Source organism: Mus musculus, chromosome 5, assembly GCF_000001635.26.
Source record: "Mus musculus strain C57BL/6J chromosome 5, GRCm38.p6 C57BL/6J".
Lineage (NCBI taxonomy): Eukaryota > Metazoa > Chordata > Mammalia > Rodentia > Muridae > Mus > Mus musculus.
The window spans coordinates 150,034,777-150,052,781 of record NC_000071.6 but is presented as its reverse complement, the minus strand read 5'-3'; the positions used below and the strand labels follow the sequence as shown (position 1 = coordinate 150,052,781).

The 18,005-nt window shown below is 44.2% G+C and overlaps 1 protein-coding gene across 7 annotated transcripts in view; it reads right to left on the bottom strand.

Annotated features, from left to right (window-relative positions):
* Rxfp2 (relaxin/insulin-like family peptide receptor 2) overlaps positions 1–18,005 on the bottom strand; it is a 63,876-nt gene that overhangs the window by 29,769 nt on the left and 16,102 nt on the right. For 4 of the 7 annotated variants that reach the window (NM_080468.2, NM_001289564.1, XM_011241023.3 and 1 more), the window contains exons 2-8: positions 17,246–17,392; positions 14,498–14,575; positions 9,610–9,715; positions 8,661–8,732; positions 3,937–4,008; positions 3,131–3,202; positions 1,151–1,222 (exon numbers count right to left, since the gene is read on the bottom strand). In NM_080468.2, coding sequence (NP_536716.2) covers positions 1,151–1,222; positions 3,131–3,202; positions 3,937–4,008; positions 8,661–8,732; positions 9,610–9,715; positions 14,498–14,575; positions 17,246–17,392 — 619 coding nt within the window. Of the gene's footprint in view, positions 1–1,150; positions 1,265–3,130; positions 3,203–3,936; positions 4,009–5,277; positions 6,482–8,660; positions 8,733–9,609; positions 9,716–14,497; positions 14,576–17,245; positions 17,393–18,005 lie in introns of those variants that run through there. The other 3 variants (NM_001289566.1, XM_011241022.2, XM_006504911.4) reach the window with 3 other exon arrangements.

The window sequence follows — 18,005 nt, the reverse complement described above, 5'->3', positions numbered from 1 at the left end:
GTTCTGCTCTCCCACAGTTTTGAAAATTGTCCACTGTAATTTATATACCAGGATCAAGTCTTTGTATATAACTATGCCTTTACACAGTGCTTACGTGTGTGTGTGTGTGTGTGTGTGTGTGTGTGTGTGTGTGTGTGTGAAGCACACCTTAGTGCTGCCAGCCTCTGGTTGTGTGCGTTTGGTGTGCATCCTAAGACAAGGGTTCCTCAACTTAATTTTAAGATGTAAAACTAAAGCAAGTAGCAGGCAATAACTGTGAAGTTCATGACGGCTCCCCTTGTGTGCTGCAAGAGGAGTATGTGATTTACAGAGCCATTAGTTCTTGAGATGTTTCCTCAGAGTTTATTAATCAATTACTATGTGAAAGAGCCACACTGGAAACAGCACTAAACGGAAGATGTGACAGCAAGGGGGACTGTCGAAAGCAAACAGACGGTGAACATGCTAAGATACACGACTAACTTGTGATGCTGTAGTCCCTGTGATGAATGGAGCAGTCACAGTGGATGCTGCATCATCCACTGTAAAGGAACATGGCAAGCCTCCACCTGCCTGGCAGTTATCCTAGGATATTAACAATGGAAGCACAAGTGGGAAACAGGCTCCGTCCGTAGGTAAAACTTGGAATTGTCATTGGCTGTCACTTTCCTCTAGTGAAAACGGAGTTGGAGGCTGGAGAGATGGCTCAGTGGCTGAGAGCACTGGCTGCTTTTGCAGAGGACCCTGCTTCAGTTGGCTGCTCACAACCGACTGTAACTCTAGTCCCAGGGGATTGTCTGCCCTCTTCTGGCCCCTGTGGGCACTGCATGCATGTTGTACACAGACAAGCAGGCAGGCAAGACACTTGTGCCCAAGAAATAAAAATAACAAATCTTTTAAAAAACGGAGTTGGAACTGTGCTTCTATGCTCCTGTGTGATCCTGTTATGCTTCATTCAGTTTAACTAGGGTTTCAGGAAATAAAAACAAACTTTTGTTCAACCGCTGCAGATGAAAACATGGCTTATTCCTTTAGGAGACGAGAGGAGATGAACAGCAGCGAGCAGCAAGCTTAAGATATGCATCGTAAGCGGTCCAGCCACTGCCTTTGATTTAGCAACAATAACTATAGTCTGAAGGGAGGAAGGGAGGAAGGGAGGAAGGATACTTACAAGAAAAACAAGGAGTTTAACCCCATAAAGGACTTCTGTGAGATTCTGGTGATCGGGTTGTCATCTAAAATTCTGACAAAACACATCAAAATGTTTCCAATGTTAGGGATATTTCTGAAAGAAACCCAGGGAAAATATAAAAGACCCACGAGAAAGCAGACTCTCAACACTTGACCAGTTCCTTCCTTCCCCATGGGACACAGGTGTTCCTTCCCCATGGGACACAATTGTCTGTTCCTTGATTCTAGGATGGGACAGTCTCCTCTAGATTCCTGTAGCTCTTCTCCCAGCACATATCAAGTTGGGCATGATCTCTCTCTCTGCATCTGCCTGACAAGCATTTCCTGGCTGAACGGAGGAGGGATGAACACCCCACCCCACCCCACCCCCACACCTCACATAACATAACGGCTATGAGCTGTTCATGTCTGAAGGGAATTCTATATCTTCATCACAGAGAAGAAATAACATATGGTTGAAGAGACAGAAGTATTGAACCAGATTTATGCATCACACAGTGTTTGCGTATCTTGGAACTGCACACGGTGCCTGCTAATATGAACAATTTTCATGCTTTTATCTATCAGAAAAATTTAAAATGTGTTTCCTTAATGACTGGTTAGATAGGTCATCTTTTTCACATGCTAATTTTTCTATTTCCAAAAAAGAAAAACAATGATTTTTTTTTACTTGCAATGGGCGTGCCCATCTTCCTCCTCCCATTCCTCCTGGTCCCTCCTCCCCATTCCCTACTTACACAAACTTTGTATCCTTTTTATTTTTAAATCCTTCGAATCCAGAATGTGCTGCCCATATACTCTCTGGTGTGGGAAATGTCCAATGGAGCATGGTTCTACCAATAGCCACACCCTTAGAGAAAACTGTTTCTCACTCTTCTAACAGCTATTGATTGCCAATAGCTCCTCAGTGAGGGTGGGACTTCATGCCCCTCCCCTGCCATGCCCCTCCCATTTCTCATTTTCTCCCCTTGCTCCCTCTTTCCCTTAGCATGGGAATATGTATTTTGAGGAATTCGTGTGGCATCGTGGATAAAGCACCAACAGGCAAGTGCAAACCTTTAACAGACCCTGTCTTGTGCCCCTCAAAGAGTAAATGATAGTATAATTCTTAGAAAAAAAATCACATTTTAAAATTTTATTTTTGTTTTATGGTTATGGGTGTTTTTGCCTGGACATACAATTTTGCATTATGTGTGTGTCTGTTACCCACAGAGACAGGACATGTGACAGAGTGCCCATAACATTCCTTGAAAAGAAGGAGTCATTGAGACAAGGGATAAGGAAGTTGGTTGGAACATTAGCCCGTCGACCAGGCTCGCACAGGTCTAGATGAAGCTGAAGCCCTGGACTTTCCATCAGTCGGGCCAATTTGCCCCCACTGAACAAGGCAACAGAGCCTTCCACAGCCCAGTCACTTAGTGTGCCAAGGAAAACATGAGCAGCTGCTGGGAGCTGCCTGCAGATGGCGCTGTTGGCTCAGGGGGGAAGATGCCTGGTGTTAGAACCTCAAGCTTTTCTCTGGCTGCCTTGGGGACCAGAGCAAGCCCCAGACCAGAGAGGAGTTCTTCCCTCTCAGGGGCACATGACAATGTTGGAGATACTTTTCTGTTGTCACAACTCTTAAGAGAAATTGCATCGCTGGCACGGAGTGAGCAGAGGCCTCCTGCAACGCACAGGGCACCCTGTCTTCTCTGGAGAAAAGAATTAAATACGTCAAGATGTCAATAGTGCTGGGGTCAAGGACTTTCTGTTCTTGGTGACCTTGGATGGCTGCCTGGCTTGGCCATGTTGTCATTGGGTGCTGAGGCTCCCCTGTAATGACACGGCCAGGTTCCTGTTTTGCCCAACCATCACCTGACCTAATCATGTCTGAATTGCTCCGGCAAAATGCTCCAGATGATTGTTGTAAATCACTAAGACTGTGACCATTTGTAGGAGAGAGAAAAGCCAAGATACTTACAGCCAAGCAAGCTGATGCAAGTCTTTGAATATCCCAGGCCTGAGAGAGGTAATGCAGTTATGGCTGAGATACCTACAAACAATACGGGCGGGTTCAGTAGGCAAACTCCACACTCCAGTCAGCCACATACAATTAGACTGATGGGATTTTAGAGTCTGGGTGTCTGCTTCTTCAAGCATGTTCTGAATGAGAAGCAGCCGAGGCAGGAGGTGGGGGAGGGATGGCAGGGGATGGGGTGAGGGGGCAACTGTGAAGCACCCAGAACTACAAGCCCAGACAGGGTCACAGTATGACCAGGGCGAGCAATGCAGCCAAGAACAATATTGGGGAATGGTACATTAGGTTGGAGTATAAAGAAAGACAACAGAATATATAGAGCAGTTCTTACTTGTGTCCTTTTTTGGTTATATTCTTGGTACGTTACTATATATGTATATATATTCATTGAGCAATGGCGGGGGTGGAGGGGTGGATAAAATACTGAGATGCTGTGGAAGTAGTCTAACAACAATAAGAAAATGTTAACCTTGGATGATAATACATACAATGAGGAGAATATAAGTTTTTTTTTTTTGTTTTTTAATTTTGTTGGCACAGGAGATCAAACCTGAGTCCTCGAATCTCACATTAGGCAAGTGCTCTGAGCTATACCCCAAACCCTAACATGATTACCCTGTATTCTTCTAAGATTTCTTCTGTTTCTCGGCACCCCTCGGTTCAGCATGGACCCCACCTCTGCCTGAGGCTACCTTTGCAGTCTTTTCTTCAAATGATACCCATGGGATAGTGATGGAGGAGTTACTCACAGTATTTGTAGATTATGTAATCCAAGGAATGCTCTCCTGGAGATGTGTGTGATGCAGTTGTGCTGAAGGTATCTGTAGGAGCAAGACAGGAAAGTCAGGTGATTACAGTGCGTGGGTTTTAAGCTTAAATTGTTATGTAGTGAGCAGTTTTGCTTTTTCCACCTAAAGGCAGTGGGTGAAATTGGATGAAGCAAGATAAGGCATGCGATGAAGACTGGCCATCTATGATCTGTACCACTGAAGTCTTGTGTGTGGATGTATGCGTGCGTGTGGTGTGTGTGTGTGTACGCATGTGTGTGTGTGTATATGTGTGCATGTGTGTATATGTGTGTGGTGTATGTGTGCATGTGTGTGTGCATGTGTGCATGTGTATGTGTATGTATGTATGTGTGCACATGCATGCATGTTTGTGTGTGTGTGTTGCAGCTAGTCTTCTTTTATTCAGTCAGGAGCTCCAGCAGCCATCCTTTCTAGCTTGTAGTAGCTGCTGGCCATCAGAGACCGAGTGGCCTTTCTGTGGACTATGTTAGCACCACACTGCACCTTTAGTTCCTCATTCATCTTCATTGTGTTCTCAGGGACAAAAGAGGAGCCCTTTGTGTCTTTTCTAGTTGTAGAGCAAGAAACAAGTGAACCAGCCCTGTGTTCAGGGTTCCAGCTGCTGCTCAACCAGGGCTGCTATGCTCTGTCAACGTCCAGGACCCTGAGTCACAGCAACTTGAAAATACAGAATTGGTGCAGGAATAGCAGGATTGGGGCATCTGTGGGAAGAACACACACTTCGTGCCTTTATTATACCATAGGAAGTCAGCCCTGAATTTGTATTTTCTAAACCCAGCCTGGGCAGGAAACAGCCATGCTGTCAGTAGTGATGACTACATTAGTGGGTTTTTTATTTGTATAGTGTGTGTGTGTGTCTGTCTGTCTTGTATGTGTTCTTGTGTGTATGTATGTCTCTGTTTCTGTGTTTGCGTGTCTGTGTGTGTCTATCTCTGTGTGTATGTATGTTTTTGTGTCTCTGTGTATGTAGTCTCTGTGTATATATCTCTTTGTGTGTGTGTGTTACGCTGAGGACTGAACCCTCAGGCAGGCTAGGCAACCATTTTACTACTGAGCTACACTGCCAACTCCTACATAATGTACTTTGCTTTGATGTCCCTCATTTCTGTTTGCAGCAATGCTTACAGCATTGCACAAGGCTGTGCTAATGACTACTACAAAACCATGGGCAGAACATGCATGTATCTGCTGTCTAACTAGATTTTGAACTTCATTCTACTGCAGTTATTCCCTTGGGACCACGAGTATGTTGCAAAAATAACAGGAGTTGAACATTCTTACATCCCAAGGCATAGGAGGAAGAAACCAAGACCACCATCCTCAGTGCAAAAGCAGTCATACTTCATGCATATGCACATGTGGGAACTGATGTAGGGCATCTGCACTACACCTGTGCCCACATACAAAGCACCAATTCCAATCCTGCAAAGGAAACTTGAGAGGAAATATGAGCTCCTGCATCCGAACTCCTCCCTCTGACCCCATATGCCTGCTTCTTGCCCCATGCCTGTGGGGAGATGCTTCCCAGTGTGGCAGAAACTCCTACTCTGCATAGGACAGACAGACAAATAGACAGACAGAGATTGGTATCTGTCAGAAGAGCAGAGGCATGAAAGAGAATGTGGTGATTTGGATAGCGCAAAGAACACCAAAACAACAGAAAGGAATATGCTATGTTAGTAAAGAGGCCCACTGAGATTTCTCCTAAATATAAAATTCCCTCTCCAGCTAGGCTGGTTTCATTTTATTTGAGATGATTTTTTTTAACCAGAGGGTGCGACACCATGCTTTTTCTACTTGGAGAAGAGATGGGTGCGATTGCAAACCGGGAGTTCAACCTTGTGCTTTCATATCAGAAGCCAAAGGAAAGATATGTTCAAATCCAGGACCTGCCTGATTCCTTGGCCACCCACAAACTGGTCTCCTCTCACCAACATGACTTAAGATTGCAGCCCCTTAAATAGAAGAGAGCCGCTAGTCTGAGCTTTAGCTGTTGGCTGTCGCTGTGGAGAGACTGAGTCTCAGGTCTCAAGTCTCCGGCGTGGACTGAAGCTCTCCCCCTGGTGTCTACTTCCTTCTTCCAGAAGAGCCATTTAAAGTGTGAGAATGGAAACACGATGATTTGGCAAGCAGTGTCTCATTCTATTTCAAACTGAGACATGAGTAGTCCGTTAAGTGCGTGTCACACTGAGCCGCTCACCGAGGAACAGCTTCCTGGATCACGAATCCCCGGCCTTCACTTTTCAAGCGGAACACTGGGAACTTGTGTACCAAACCTAAGCAAATACATACTTTAACGACACACGTGTTCATGAGCTATTTTTAAGTGTGACACGATGTACTTCAGAGCTAGGCAGGCACCTTTAATTACATTTCATTGCCAATGATTGATTGCATTTAACAAGAACTGAGGTTAAGAAGAAATACCTAATTTTTATAAGGCTACATTACAGCGAGGAGAACGGCTTTTGGTTTCCATGGAGGTCATGACAAAGGAAACAGCTGACCCCATAAATTGTATTTCATTTCTCTGAAAGGTCGTCTCAAACTACTTCTTCAACTTTAGAAAATCCCCGCACTTTAAGAGATTATTAAGATAACAAAATTGATCCACAGTGAGAGGAAATTTATATTCATTGAGCAATGCTTATTCATCTGGCAATTAAAACTAAATTTTGATGTAGGGTAATTTTTTTCTCTCTCTCTCAAGGTCAGAATGACCGAAACTGCACCATGGGGATTTACAGGGGTCTAGACTGGAGATTCAGTGGACAGGAAGTTCTGTGCTGTCTCAGGGTGATACACTGTCAGCAAGGAGGGCTAGCTTTTACCTTTTGGGCACCAATCACACAACTGTTTGCACATGCCTTCTTCCTGTAGATAACAGCTACCCAAAGTAGGGATGCAGACGAGGAAGAAGGGCGTGGTTAGAGGTGCCCAGTGTTGGGTCTCCTGTTTGAATGTGCTAATGGTCCTCCTCTTCTGCCTCAGGCACTCATCTTTTTTCCCAGACAGAAAGCACAGGATGGAATTATGCTCAGGGCAGGACAGCACATGTCAGTAGAAACCCTGGGATGCAGTGACCAGTTTCTCTCCGTCCCTGGGTTTTCATTGTGATAGCTTAAGTACTGTTGGGTTCATTAGAAGCCCTGGCCTCTGCTTGTGATTTTTCTACTACCAAATTATAGGTCCTAATTGAGTCCCTTAACTTTCGTACACCGGCTGACTCATGTCTAAGGTGGTCTAATTAGGAATTCTTACAACTTCTACGACGCCTGATGAAACAGTTTGTTAGAGTTGGCTCCTTCATGTCCCCCAAAGGCTCACATGTTAAAGGCTCAGATCTCATCTGAGTGCTGTTGTGAAGGGCACAAACTTCAAGAGATGGGGCCAGAGAGAGGTTTCCACCCCAGCTTCTCTCTCCTCCTTATTCTCATTTGTTTCCTGGTAAGGAGGTTTGACTGCATCTGGGGTTGCATAGATGACAACCAGAGCAGGTGAGATAGTAATGTACACCCACACACAGCTCTGCTAGTTGGGATTCCTCCAGGGACTTATTTTCTTGTTTAAGCTTACCTGTCTTTAACTTCATGAACGTGGAATGAATGGTAATATTTCTGGAGTCTTTTCCTTTTATGCTAGGCATTGAAGGATAAAAGAAGAAACTATTTCTGTCAGGGATTCAGCATGTGAAACATCCCTTTGTTGGTATTAGAACCTAGACTACTGGTCAACCTTGACAGATTATATATAGCATCTTCAGAGACCCAGAGGAACTAGGCTTGGAAAGACTGATAGACAAGCACCCAAGCTACAAACCTGAGTTTTATACCCACAAATATCAATAGGAGGCATCATGCTGACCTATCAAATATGACTATTTAAACACTCCAATATGAAGATTATGAAGTAGATTGATGAGGGGCTGGAAAGATGGCTCAGTGGTTAAGAGCACTGGCTGCTCTTCCAGAGGATTCCTGTTCAATTCCCAGAACCCAAACCACACGTAACTCCAGTTCCAGGAACTCTGATGCCCTCTTCTGGTACCTGTGGGAACTGCATGCATGTGGTGCATGTGCTATGGCAGGCAAGAGTCACCCACAAAACGAAAATTAAATCACATCCTTTATAAAAGCAAAGTGGAGATCATGGATTGCTTTGTGAAGAAGGAATGAAGCAAAGGCCTTTGGGTCATATCAAGTGACAAGTTCATGAAACTTGGGGTGGACACTGAAGGCTCATCACTGCTCTCCCACAGAGACTACCCAGCAGTGCCAGGTCCTAGTTGTTGTTTCTCTTGAACTCTAATAGCATGTGGTCTCTTTCTATCACTACCACTGTCATCATTGTCGTCACCACCACCACCACCACCACCACCACCACCACCACCACGCCTTTGCCCCTATTATTCTGGGAAAGACTTGAGACTGTTTATCTGAAGTCCAAGTCAACCTTCTGAAGATGGTTAAGTGAAACTGTGCTCTAAACTATGGAATGAAAATGAAGCCCCCTTTCCAGTGCTTTACTTCTAAGCTTAAGTTTAGAACCAGAGTTAGCGATACATGTAAAAACTACTCAACCTCAAGTCAGTTCTCAGATCAAAAGCATCTTAAAACACCACAGGAGCTTAAAACACTGTCAGTGTACCCTTCTCAGTTACGCACATCTTTCTGAGTTCTGTGTATCTGCTGAAGACCTTGACTGGAAGTCTGTGGATTTTGTTTTTCTTAAGAGATCTGAAATAAAAATCACAACATTTTTTTGTTACTTTAAGGGAAGTCCCCCATTTAGCCCTGGCTAGCCCAGGCTTTTCTTGATCTGCATCCTCTCACCATAGCCTGATAGCGCTATAGAATAGATATGGGTGTGATGAGTTCATGCCTTCTCTCTTATCTCTGAATAGGTCAAGAAGACATAAGAAGAAGTAGAGGCCAAGCCAGCAGAAGATTCCAACCATATCAGACATGCCCAGTGAGGACACGACTACAGATCCCTGAGGGTCTTAAGTATCTGCAAAGTTCAGGAAGCTGTGCATGATCTACAACAGTTAGCTTCATAGATCTTTCTGTCTCTGCAGTCTTGATGGATTATCAGGTTTACAAGTGAGATGACATAGCCTGCTCCCCTTCCTCATCAGCAGGAGCACAGGAGTAGCAGCATGGAAGTCGGAGCACACTGGATAATTACCCCAGGCCATAGACATCACAAGGTAAACATTAGCTAGGCTCCTCTAGCAGATCATATTTTCCTGAGGAGGAAGCCTATCAACTTTACTGGTGCCTGGTTTTAGAAGAAGCTCCAGGGGTTGGAGAGATGGCTCAGTGCTGAAGAGCACTGGCTGCTCTTGCAGAAGACCCGGGTTTGATTCCCAGCATCTACATGGTGGCTCACAACCATCCGTAACTCCAGTTTCATGATCTCTGACGCCATCTTCTGGCCTCTGTGGGTACTGCACACATGTGGTGCACATACATCCATGTAGGCGACACTCATATACATCTTTTTTAAAGTACTTCCAATTATTTGTTCATTTTATTATCTATAATTTATAGCACTATAGGGTTTTCTGTGGCCTTATGAGACTTTAGGCACAAATATCTTGTTTTTACTCACAGTAATGTTACGTTGCTGGAAACCTTTGGCACAGCTTTTAAGTCAGCCTTTACACATTCCAGTTCATTTTCTCTGCAGTAACAGTGCTGTGGATACTGGCTGAGAACTAGGGAGAAAAGACAAAAAGGTGTACTTATTTATGACAGCAACTAACATTTTTCTCTTTTCATCAACTACATAGCAGTTTATATCTATTAGTGGATCCACTGAGCCCTTCCTAAAATCAAATAAGAATCCTCTCCAAGTCAGAAATAGACCAGTGATGTGTTCATCTCATCTCTAGCTCCTGAAGTCATCTCAGACACATAGAACACTCGTCTCCTGCTCCTGAAGTCATCTCAGACACATAGAACAGGTGAGCAGGAAAAAAAAAAACCCACAGGCATAGACAAATGATATCAGACAAATCACATCAGACCATGTACTAAAACAGGATTAAGTTCTGTTCAATGAAAAGCATCATAAGTTTGAGTGAGTCTCCATGGTGATGACTGATCAACTTAGCTCAGCAGGAAGAAGGAGCTGCTAAATAAATGCTTACTGATTCGCCTGCAGTTCCTATGTCTTGAGTCATACATCATAGAGGAGCAGAGAAAGACAGAGGATTTCTATGGAATCTTTAATTTCTCTGCTGATCCTATGGATATTTGATTTGGTGCAGCTAAGGAAGTGGAAGTTAATTTCTCTTTCTATCACTATTGTAATTAGTTAACAAACTGTTTAGACATAGGGCCTTGCTATATAGAACATACCTTCCATCTTGACCCCCTGAGTAATGGTATTGAGTGAATACATGTGCTGTGGTGTGGGCCCAGCCTACTATCATCCACTGAACTGTGAGTATAAATTCCCTCTAATTGCTTATCCTTTTTTCTATCACACTTAAAGCGAATTTAGCTGCACGTTGGCAGCAAATCCACCACAGCTATTACTGAATTCCCACATACTGCAAGAGATGCCTTCAGTCTATAACATCTTGGATGATATTATGCGATCTACGTGATAATTAGCTCATCCCAATAAAGATAAGGTTAATATGCTTTGTTTAATGTTTATCGACATCAAGAATATTATAGATGTATTATTAAATTGAAGCTTGGTCAGAAAGTACTTGCCAACAAAAGACTTTCATGTGGTGAAGCTGGGTGTGCTGCTTAAAGCAGAAACATAACGAGACTGAGTGGTTCAAGTAGAGATGCTCAGTGGTTAGAGCACTGGCTCTTCCTGCAGAGGACCTGGGTTCAGTTCCCAGCACCCAAATGGTGGCTCTCAACCATCTGTAACTCTGTTTCCAAGGGATCTAATGCCCTCTTCTGGCTTCCTCAGGTACTAAGTATGTCTGTGGTGCATATACATGCATGCAGGCAAAACATACGCATAAAAATGAAACTAAGCAGATCTTTAAGAAGGCAGAAATGTGGGCATTTCTTCACCCTCCATATCCTACAACGCAGTCAGGCCACCACCCTATTCTGTGGGTGGTCCTGAAAGGCCGGTCCCACCTCCTGCCACCTTACTTACCCCAAGATATTTCTTGGACTTAGCTTTGTAGCCAATGTCTGTACTGATGTCATATTAATCAGCACCAACTTCATTCTTTCCACTCAATTGGCCCAGGTCCTGTTGGTTGTGGATCTGTCTTGTGCCTGATAAAAGATTCTGTAGTGTCTCTACCTGGCCTTCAAGACCTAGTTGTTGGTAGCTACCCACCCCACCCACCCAGAAATTCTGAGTCACAGCAGACATGGTGCTCCAAGCTTGAGTTCTCTTCTCATCCATGGTCTGCCTCTGAGGGGCCATTTTAGAACATCTGGTCCTGATTCTGCCTGTTCCCTCTTTACTGTTAAAAACTAAAAAACAAAACCAGAGACCCAATCCAACCAAAGATACAGATTTGCCATTGTGTGTGAAGTGAGCTCCAGATACAATGTGCTAGGAAGAGGCTGTTAGAATTTTTACTTTTCATTTCTTACTAATCTTGTCACTTTTTAAATTATATTTTTGTTTTCTGTTTTATTTTTTCAAGTAGTGAAAAGTTTTTTTTTTTTTTGAAGTCTCAATAAGGCAGAGTTTTACTTTTAATAAGAGCAAGCCTACCAGGAAGGACGTGAACTTGGTCTTTATTCTCACACAGGTGACAGTGTCTTTTCCCTGTGGGTGGGGTCCTGACCTCATGGTCTTTCATGATTGGCTAGTTTTTTAAAGAATTCGACATAAAGAAAATAAGGGAGGCAGCCACTTAAACTGAAGAATGTAGCAGGGCCTCAAGGATTCATCGGGTGTGTGGTGGGGCAGATAAAGAGATTTGAATTCCCTGTCATAAACAGTCTTTACAGTACTTAGTAGAAAAAGACTCGTTTACTATTCCTTACAAATTTCTCCTCTTCTTTTAAACATTTTTTTCCTTCAAACTCTGAGACGTTGCTCATTCCTTCCTGGAGTAAGAAGCTGTCGTGGTGGGGTGTCTGTTAAATAGTAGCTGATAAGAAAGAAGCCCGATCAGGCCTCTGGGACAAAAATGAATTATTGCATCTATTGCTCAGTTTAAATTGAGCCCTCTTCCCATGGATGGCCCCTTGGCCAGGAGATCGACCTGGCTCATTGGAAGGTCAGGCCTGCACCAGGCCAGAGATTCTATCCTCTTGGTCAGAAGGAGTTTTCTCCTAAGAGGCCTTCATGGCTACTTTAACATTACTTCTCCCAAAAGACCTCAGAATTATCTAGGAACCAGGTCAGTGATTAGAACTCCTCGAACACATTTGGTATCTGGGGCCTCTGGCAAGGGTGAAGGGGCCTTGAGTCCAAAGGGCAATTCTGGCTTTCAGTCAAGAAAGAAACTGGTCATTTTTCTTTGGGGTCTTTACCTTAAACTGCCTAGCCAATTCTACCTCCAGCTATAAAATATTTGTTTTATTATTTTATTCTCTCTCTCTCTCTCTCTCTCTCTCTCTCTCTCTCTCTCTCTCTCTCTGTGTGTGTGTGTGTGTGTGTGTGTGTGTGTGTGTGTGTGTGTGCATGTGTGCTCCACATGCATGTAGTACTGTAGAGGCCAGAAGGGGACATCAGATCCACTTAAAGGAGGTTGTGAGCCATCATATGGGTGCTGGAGCAAGAGCAGGCAGTGCTCTTGACCTTGAACCATCTCCACATAGCCCAGGCTGCCTTTGAAGTCAGCATCCTCCTTCATCAGACTCCAGATTACTGGTGTTACTAGTGCATGCCACCCTATCTGGCATAATTTATTTTTTATACATTATATATCCATGTATAAATATATAAATAAGTTATAAACTAGTACAATAAAGTGTATCCTGCAGTTTTTCCCAGGTATGGGATGGGGGTTGTTTTCAGGGGCCTTGTGGATTCCTAGATTCACAGATGCTCCAGCCCCCTTTAAAAGTCAGGCAGTATTTGCATGGACCCTTTAGCAGATCTCTAGAGGCTTCGTGACACTGATCACAGAGTAGATGCTGATGACATAGTTCTTCCACTGTTTACATATTTTACGTTGTTATATGATTGTAGCAGTATATAGTATACATTAAGGATTAGTGAGTGGGAGACTCTCTGTACAAGTTCAGCACAGATGTAGTTTTGACTGGGTTGTTTCTGATTTGGAGTTGGTTGGCTGCACAGTTGTGTAACCCTAGGGAAGTGCACTGACTATGCGCTGTTAGTATAGGGTTTTGTTGATGCTGCCTATTTTTGAGTCAGTGTCTCACTCTGTGGGCCGGGTTGGAACTCATACAGATTGCCTTCTTCTACCTCCCAGGGCGCTGGGATTAAAGATGGGCACTACCATGTCCAGTGCTAGTATAGCATTTAATGTGTGCACATCACATATGTAAATGAAATGTATGAATTCTGACATGTACCAGACTATATATGTACACACACACACACACTCCAACTCCATAACAGTACAAAGGCCAACCTCTACAGTGTGTGCCCCAGATGCTCTTAATTAGAGCATGCTTGCAGCCTTCTGAGTTCAGCCCTGCCCTCCTCCTAGCTCAGGTTTGTAGAATCTCAGCGCATTCCTGTAAAGGCTTTTACACGGCCACCTCAGTGCATTGCTTGGGAGAGTATTCCTGTCCCTGGCAGAGCCCTCCTTTCTTACAGTGGTCTTCCATGCCTCCCTGTGCAGCCTGGAATCACCGCGGCTCAGTGAGAATGACTTTCTAGCTACACATGATATTTGTGAGTCGGGAAGACACCTTAATCAGGACTGTCCTTTCTGAGTCTGAAACATAGTGTGAGCTGTTTATTGGGGAAAAAAAAATCAAAGGAAATTGAACCTTGACATTTGTCACAATTATTACCTGTGCATTCTTGTGACCCAAAAAGTAACACAAGGAGTGAGCATGCATAGACGTGGATCTATCCTGCCTCCCTCCACCCGCCCCCAGACCCACAGCAGACAGTAGAGTGGTAACCAGTGAAATACAAAGACAGGACATCGACCTTCTGAAGGCAGCTGAGCCACTACAGCAGTCCCCACTTACCCACAGGGGACATGTTCCAAGATGCCCAGTGGATGCTTGAAACCAGAGATAATGCCAAGTCCTTGACTGACTGATTGACCTCTGCCTACAGGCCTCTGGGACATTCATAAGTCAGGCCAGCGAGATTAAGAGCAACTGATAACTCCATAGAAAAATGATAGCAGTATACCACGACACATGCTATGTGAAGGTGGTCTGTCTGTCTCAAGGCACTGCTGCCGTCGTCGTCTACTGTTTTAGGACTGCAGTTGACCACAGACTGTTGCAGCGATCAATCAACAGCAAAACCTTAGATAAGAGGGGGCTGCTGTTCCCAGAGAGATCCACGTGCCACAGTCAAGTTTTTGCAAAGCAGAAACCATCTTTGAGCCACCACCACTTACAGCACTCCTGTGTCAATGTCACTTTATTGACATTCCCATGGACTGTGCCAAATATGGTTGTCCATCCACTAGTGTCACCTGTGGGATGGTGAGTGATACGCGTCAGTTAGTCTGGAAATCAGATACCACACCACAAAACAAAAGTACAAAAGTTTCACGAAATAAAACCAAAAGAACAAGACAAACAAAACGAAACAAAATCTGCTCAAGCAACAGGATGACTAACCGGTTGTTTTCACAAGGATTTCAAACGTGCGCTCCCCAGCCCGACAGCGCCAGTAGTATTTTACGTGGTTTATAAGTATCTTGATAAATAGTCTTCATTTCGAATACTGACATTTTGGATCTCTGATCTGAATTTGGGGGATTTCCCAAGACCACTGGCTCTGTATTTCATTCGGGTACTCTGCCGCGTGCAGATGGAAGGGATTCGTGAGATAGGTCTACTGAGCACTGATAAAATTGGACCTTCCTTGTTTCATTTCAGTGTTGGGGATTGAACCCAGGGCCTCGCATGCTCTCAACACGGCCACTCCTTGCCAGAATTTATTTTTAAATAAAGCAAAAATCCAGAATACCTTTTAGTAAAGAGTGTGAGGTACCGTTGAGAGAAATAATAGTTGACTCTCTTTATCCCGCCTCAATGTCAATTTGTCATTTGCTACTGTGAAATTCTTATTTGCTATGTTCTTTAGATGATAAAAATTACATAGGAATGATATATATTTACAAAAAATGGGCCCATTTTCGAGCATCCTTAATTGAATATATACTGTAAAAATGGTAAGATTTGCATTGTAATTGATGGTACTGAATCAAAGAGTAAATTCTTGCAGGCTTCTTTGATCCCTGATATTTATAATTTCTCTTTATTCCTTTTTCATTTTTTAAAAAGATTTATCTATTTACTACATGTAAGTACACTGTAGCTGTCCTCAGACACACCAGAAGAGGGAGTCAGATCTCGTTACAGATGGTTGTGAGCCACCATGTGGTTGCTGGGATTTGAACTCTGGACCTTCGGAAGAGCAGTCAGGTGCTCTTCCCCACTGAGCCATCTCACCAGCCCCCTATTCCTTTTTCATATCCTGAATTGTGCTGCTGTGGTGCCTTTAACTGTATTATCAGCTATTCCACGTGCTTTGTTCAGTCTGTGTTCAGAACGTCCTGGTGGTGGGTAGATAAACAGATGTGGCCTTTGACTCCCTCGTAGCAAAGAAGAAATCTTGTTGGCTTGTTCACTGATAATCAGAGAAGTACATCTGATCTGAGCACAGGTTAAGTGCTTACTGTGTACCCTACTGAGCACAGATTGAGTGCCTCCTGTGTACCCTACTATCCTACATTCTGGTGGTAACAAAGCAAAGAAGATTCTTTTCTTAGGTGCTTGCATCTGCCAAGAGGTGACAACGTAACACACATGACTCTACGTGGCTGGAGATTTACCCATGGGCATGCCCAGAAGGAGAGGGTCATTGAACTGAGTGTTTTTGTCTGTCTTAGATATTAGGGATTGATCTTAGTGCCTGCTGCATGCTTAGGCAAAATTCTTCCCCTGAACCATGTCCCCCACCTCTGAACTGAGTGTGAAGGAGGAACAGGGGTGGGCTGAGGTTGGCAGAGTAGTTTTCCATCCAAGGGAAGGGTGCTTCCGAGTACCCAGGGGTGAGACAACAAGTTACACACAGCCGCTCGGCACTCCAGGGTGCGGCCGCCCCGCTCAGATGCTAGTTGGCCAGCACTGAGGAGAGCTGGCCTCATGTGCAGATTGGGAAGGGCTGGGTCTCAGCATTGACTGTGATGGACTTCAGCTGTCAACCTTGACCAGCCATCAGTTCTCCTCATGGGCAAATAGGCAGATTAGATCAGCCGAGATGTATGGTCTCAGCACATAGCCCTCAGCTTGGCCTGGGGGTCTTGGGTAATGAACTGGGTGACCTTCTCACACTTCTTAGGCTTAAGTCACGTGGCTTTTCCAGTTTATTCCAGTCAGCCTTGGAGCCTGTTATTTCCTATGCCTGGAATTCTATGCCTCTAGAATATCTCCCTTCCTTCTTGGCCTTTGTCCCTCTGTCCTTCTTTCCTTCCTCTGTCCCTTCTTTCTCCCTCCCTCCCTCCTCCCCCCTTTTATCTTGTTCTCATTCAAGTCAATTTACTTTAATTAAAGTTTTCCTTGATTCTGTCCTTAAAATGGTTTTCCCAGATCTGTTTATCTTTGAAATCCCTGGTCCTTTTCTCTCTGGGTTTACTCTGCTTAGCCATGTACAGCATTGTTGTTTTCTTAGTTCATGTTGTCCTGTGAGCTCCAAGGTCCTCATTTCTCCCTCATTTGTTTTGCTCCCACTGTATCCTGGTGCTGTGGTGAGGTCCTGGCTCTTAACCAACAGGCAAGGTCAGTCTGTACAATCATTTAATCCTCCAGGTGAGCCCAGTGACAGTTTATGGACATTCTCTCAGCTGAGCAAAGTTATTGGCCACAAGGAAGCCTCCTAAAATTGAATTATGAGAGCCAAAGTAGAATTTAGAATGTCATTTTGATTTTTTATGGGACCATCTTTCTGATCTTAGCAAGCTCTAGGTCTTTTTAAAAGTCGGGTCACTAGCCTGAATGCAATGGGCAGTGGTCATTAGGTCACTAGCCAGAATGCAATGGGCAGTGGTCATTAGTCCCTCCTCCCAGTTCCCTTCACTTACTGGCTGACCTGCAGTTTGGGGGAGCACATGCAGTGTGGTAGGGGGAGAACTCACCACAGTTGTCCTCGTCGGCACCATTCCCGCAATCATCCACACCATCGCAGTGAAAGGCTCGGGGCAAGCATTTGGTGAGATTCCCACAGGGAAAATACCCTTTGGGGCACAGAGGAGCCACCATACTGCTGTCAGCCAGTGCAAAATCTATGTGAAAGATGAGAGAAGGCAGATTCAAAAATCCTCCGTTAAGAAACCAAATGTGATTGTGGCTAGACCTCGCCGCAAGAACTCCATGAGCTGATTCGTCCGGGGTCATTCTTGGAACACAGATATGGAATAACATCCCAAGTGACCACAATCGAACCTAACACTAGCTATACTGTGGGTGAGGTGAAGACCCATTTTGAATTTTCATCTAAGGGAGGTAATTGCAAAGAAAGCCAAAAGGGTTGCTTGACTCTTAGATAGAGTCAGGGAGGTATTTAGTGCTTGAGACAGAAGGCTACTGCCAATGTTTAAATGGGAACAAATAAATTGATTTAAGCATTTATTAAGATTTTCATAAGAAAAATTTAAGGTGACTTAATACATACGCAAAAGGACCATTTAAGTGGCAGCTTGAGAGAGCGTCTAGCCTTCATTAAGACAAGGGTGACAACCCTAACAGTAACTCTCGTGTTAAGGAGGTACCGAGCACCAGCACTCTGCTGGGTAGTTATCTCAGTTACCCCTCTCCAGCCAGAGAGAGGAGATGGATGAGATGATCTCTTTCTGTGTGTTTCAGCAGATGGTAAGCTTAGTATCTTGCCTGGGGTGT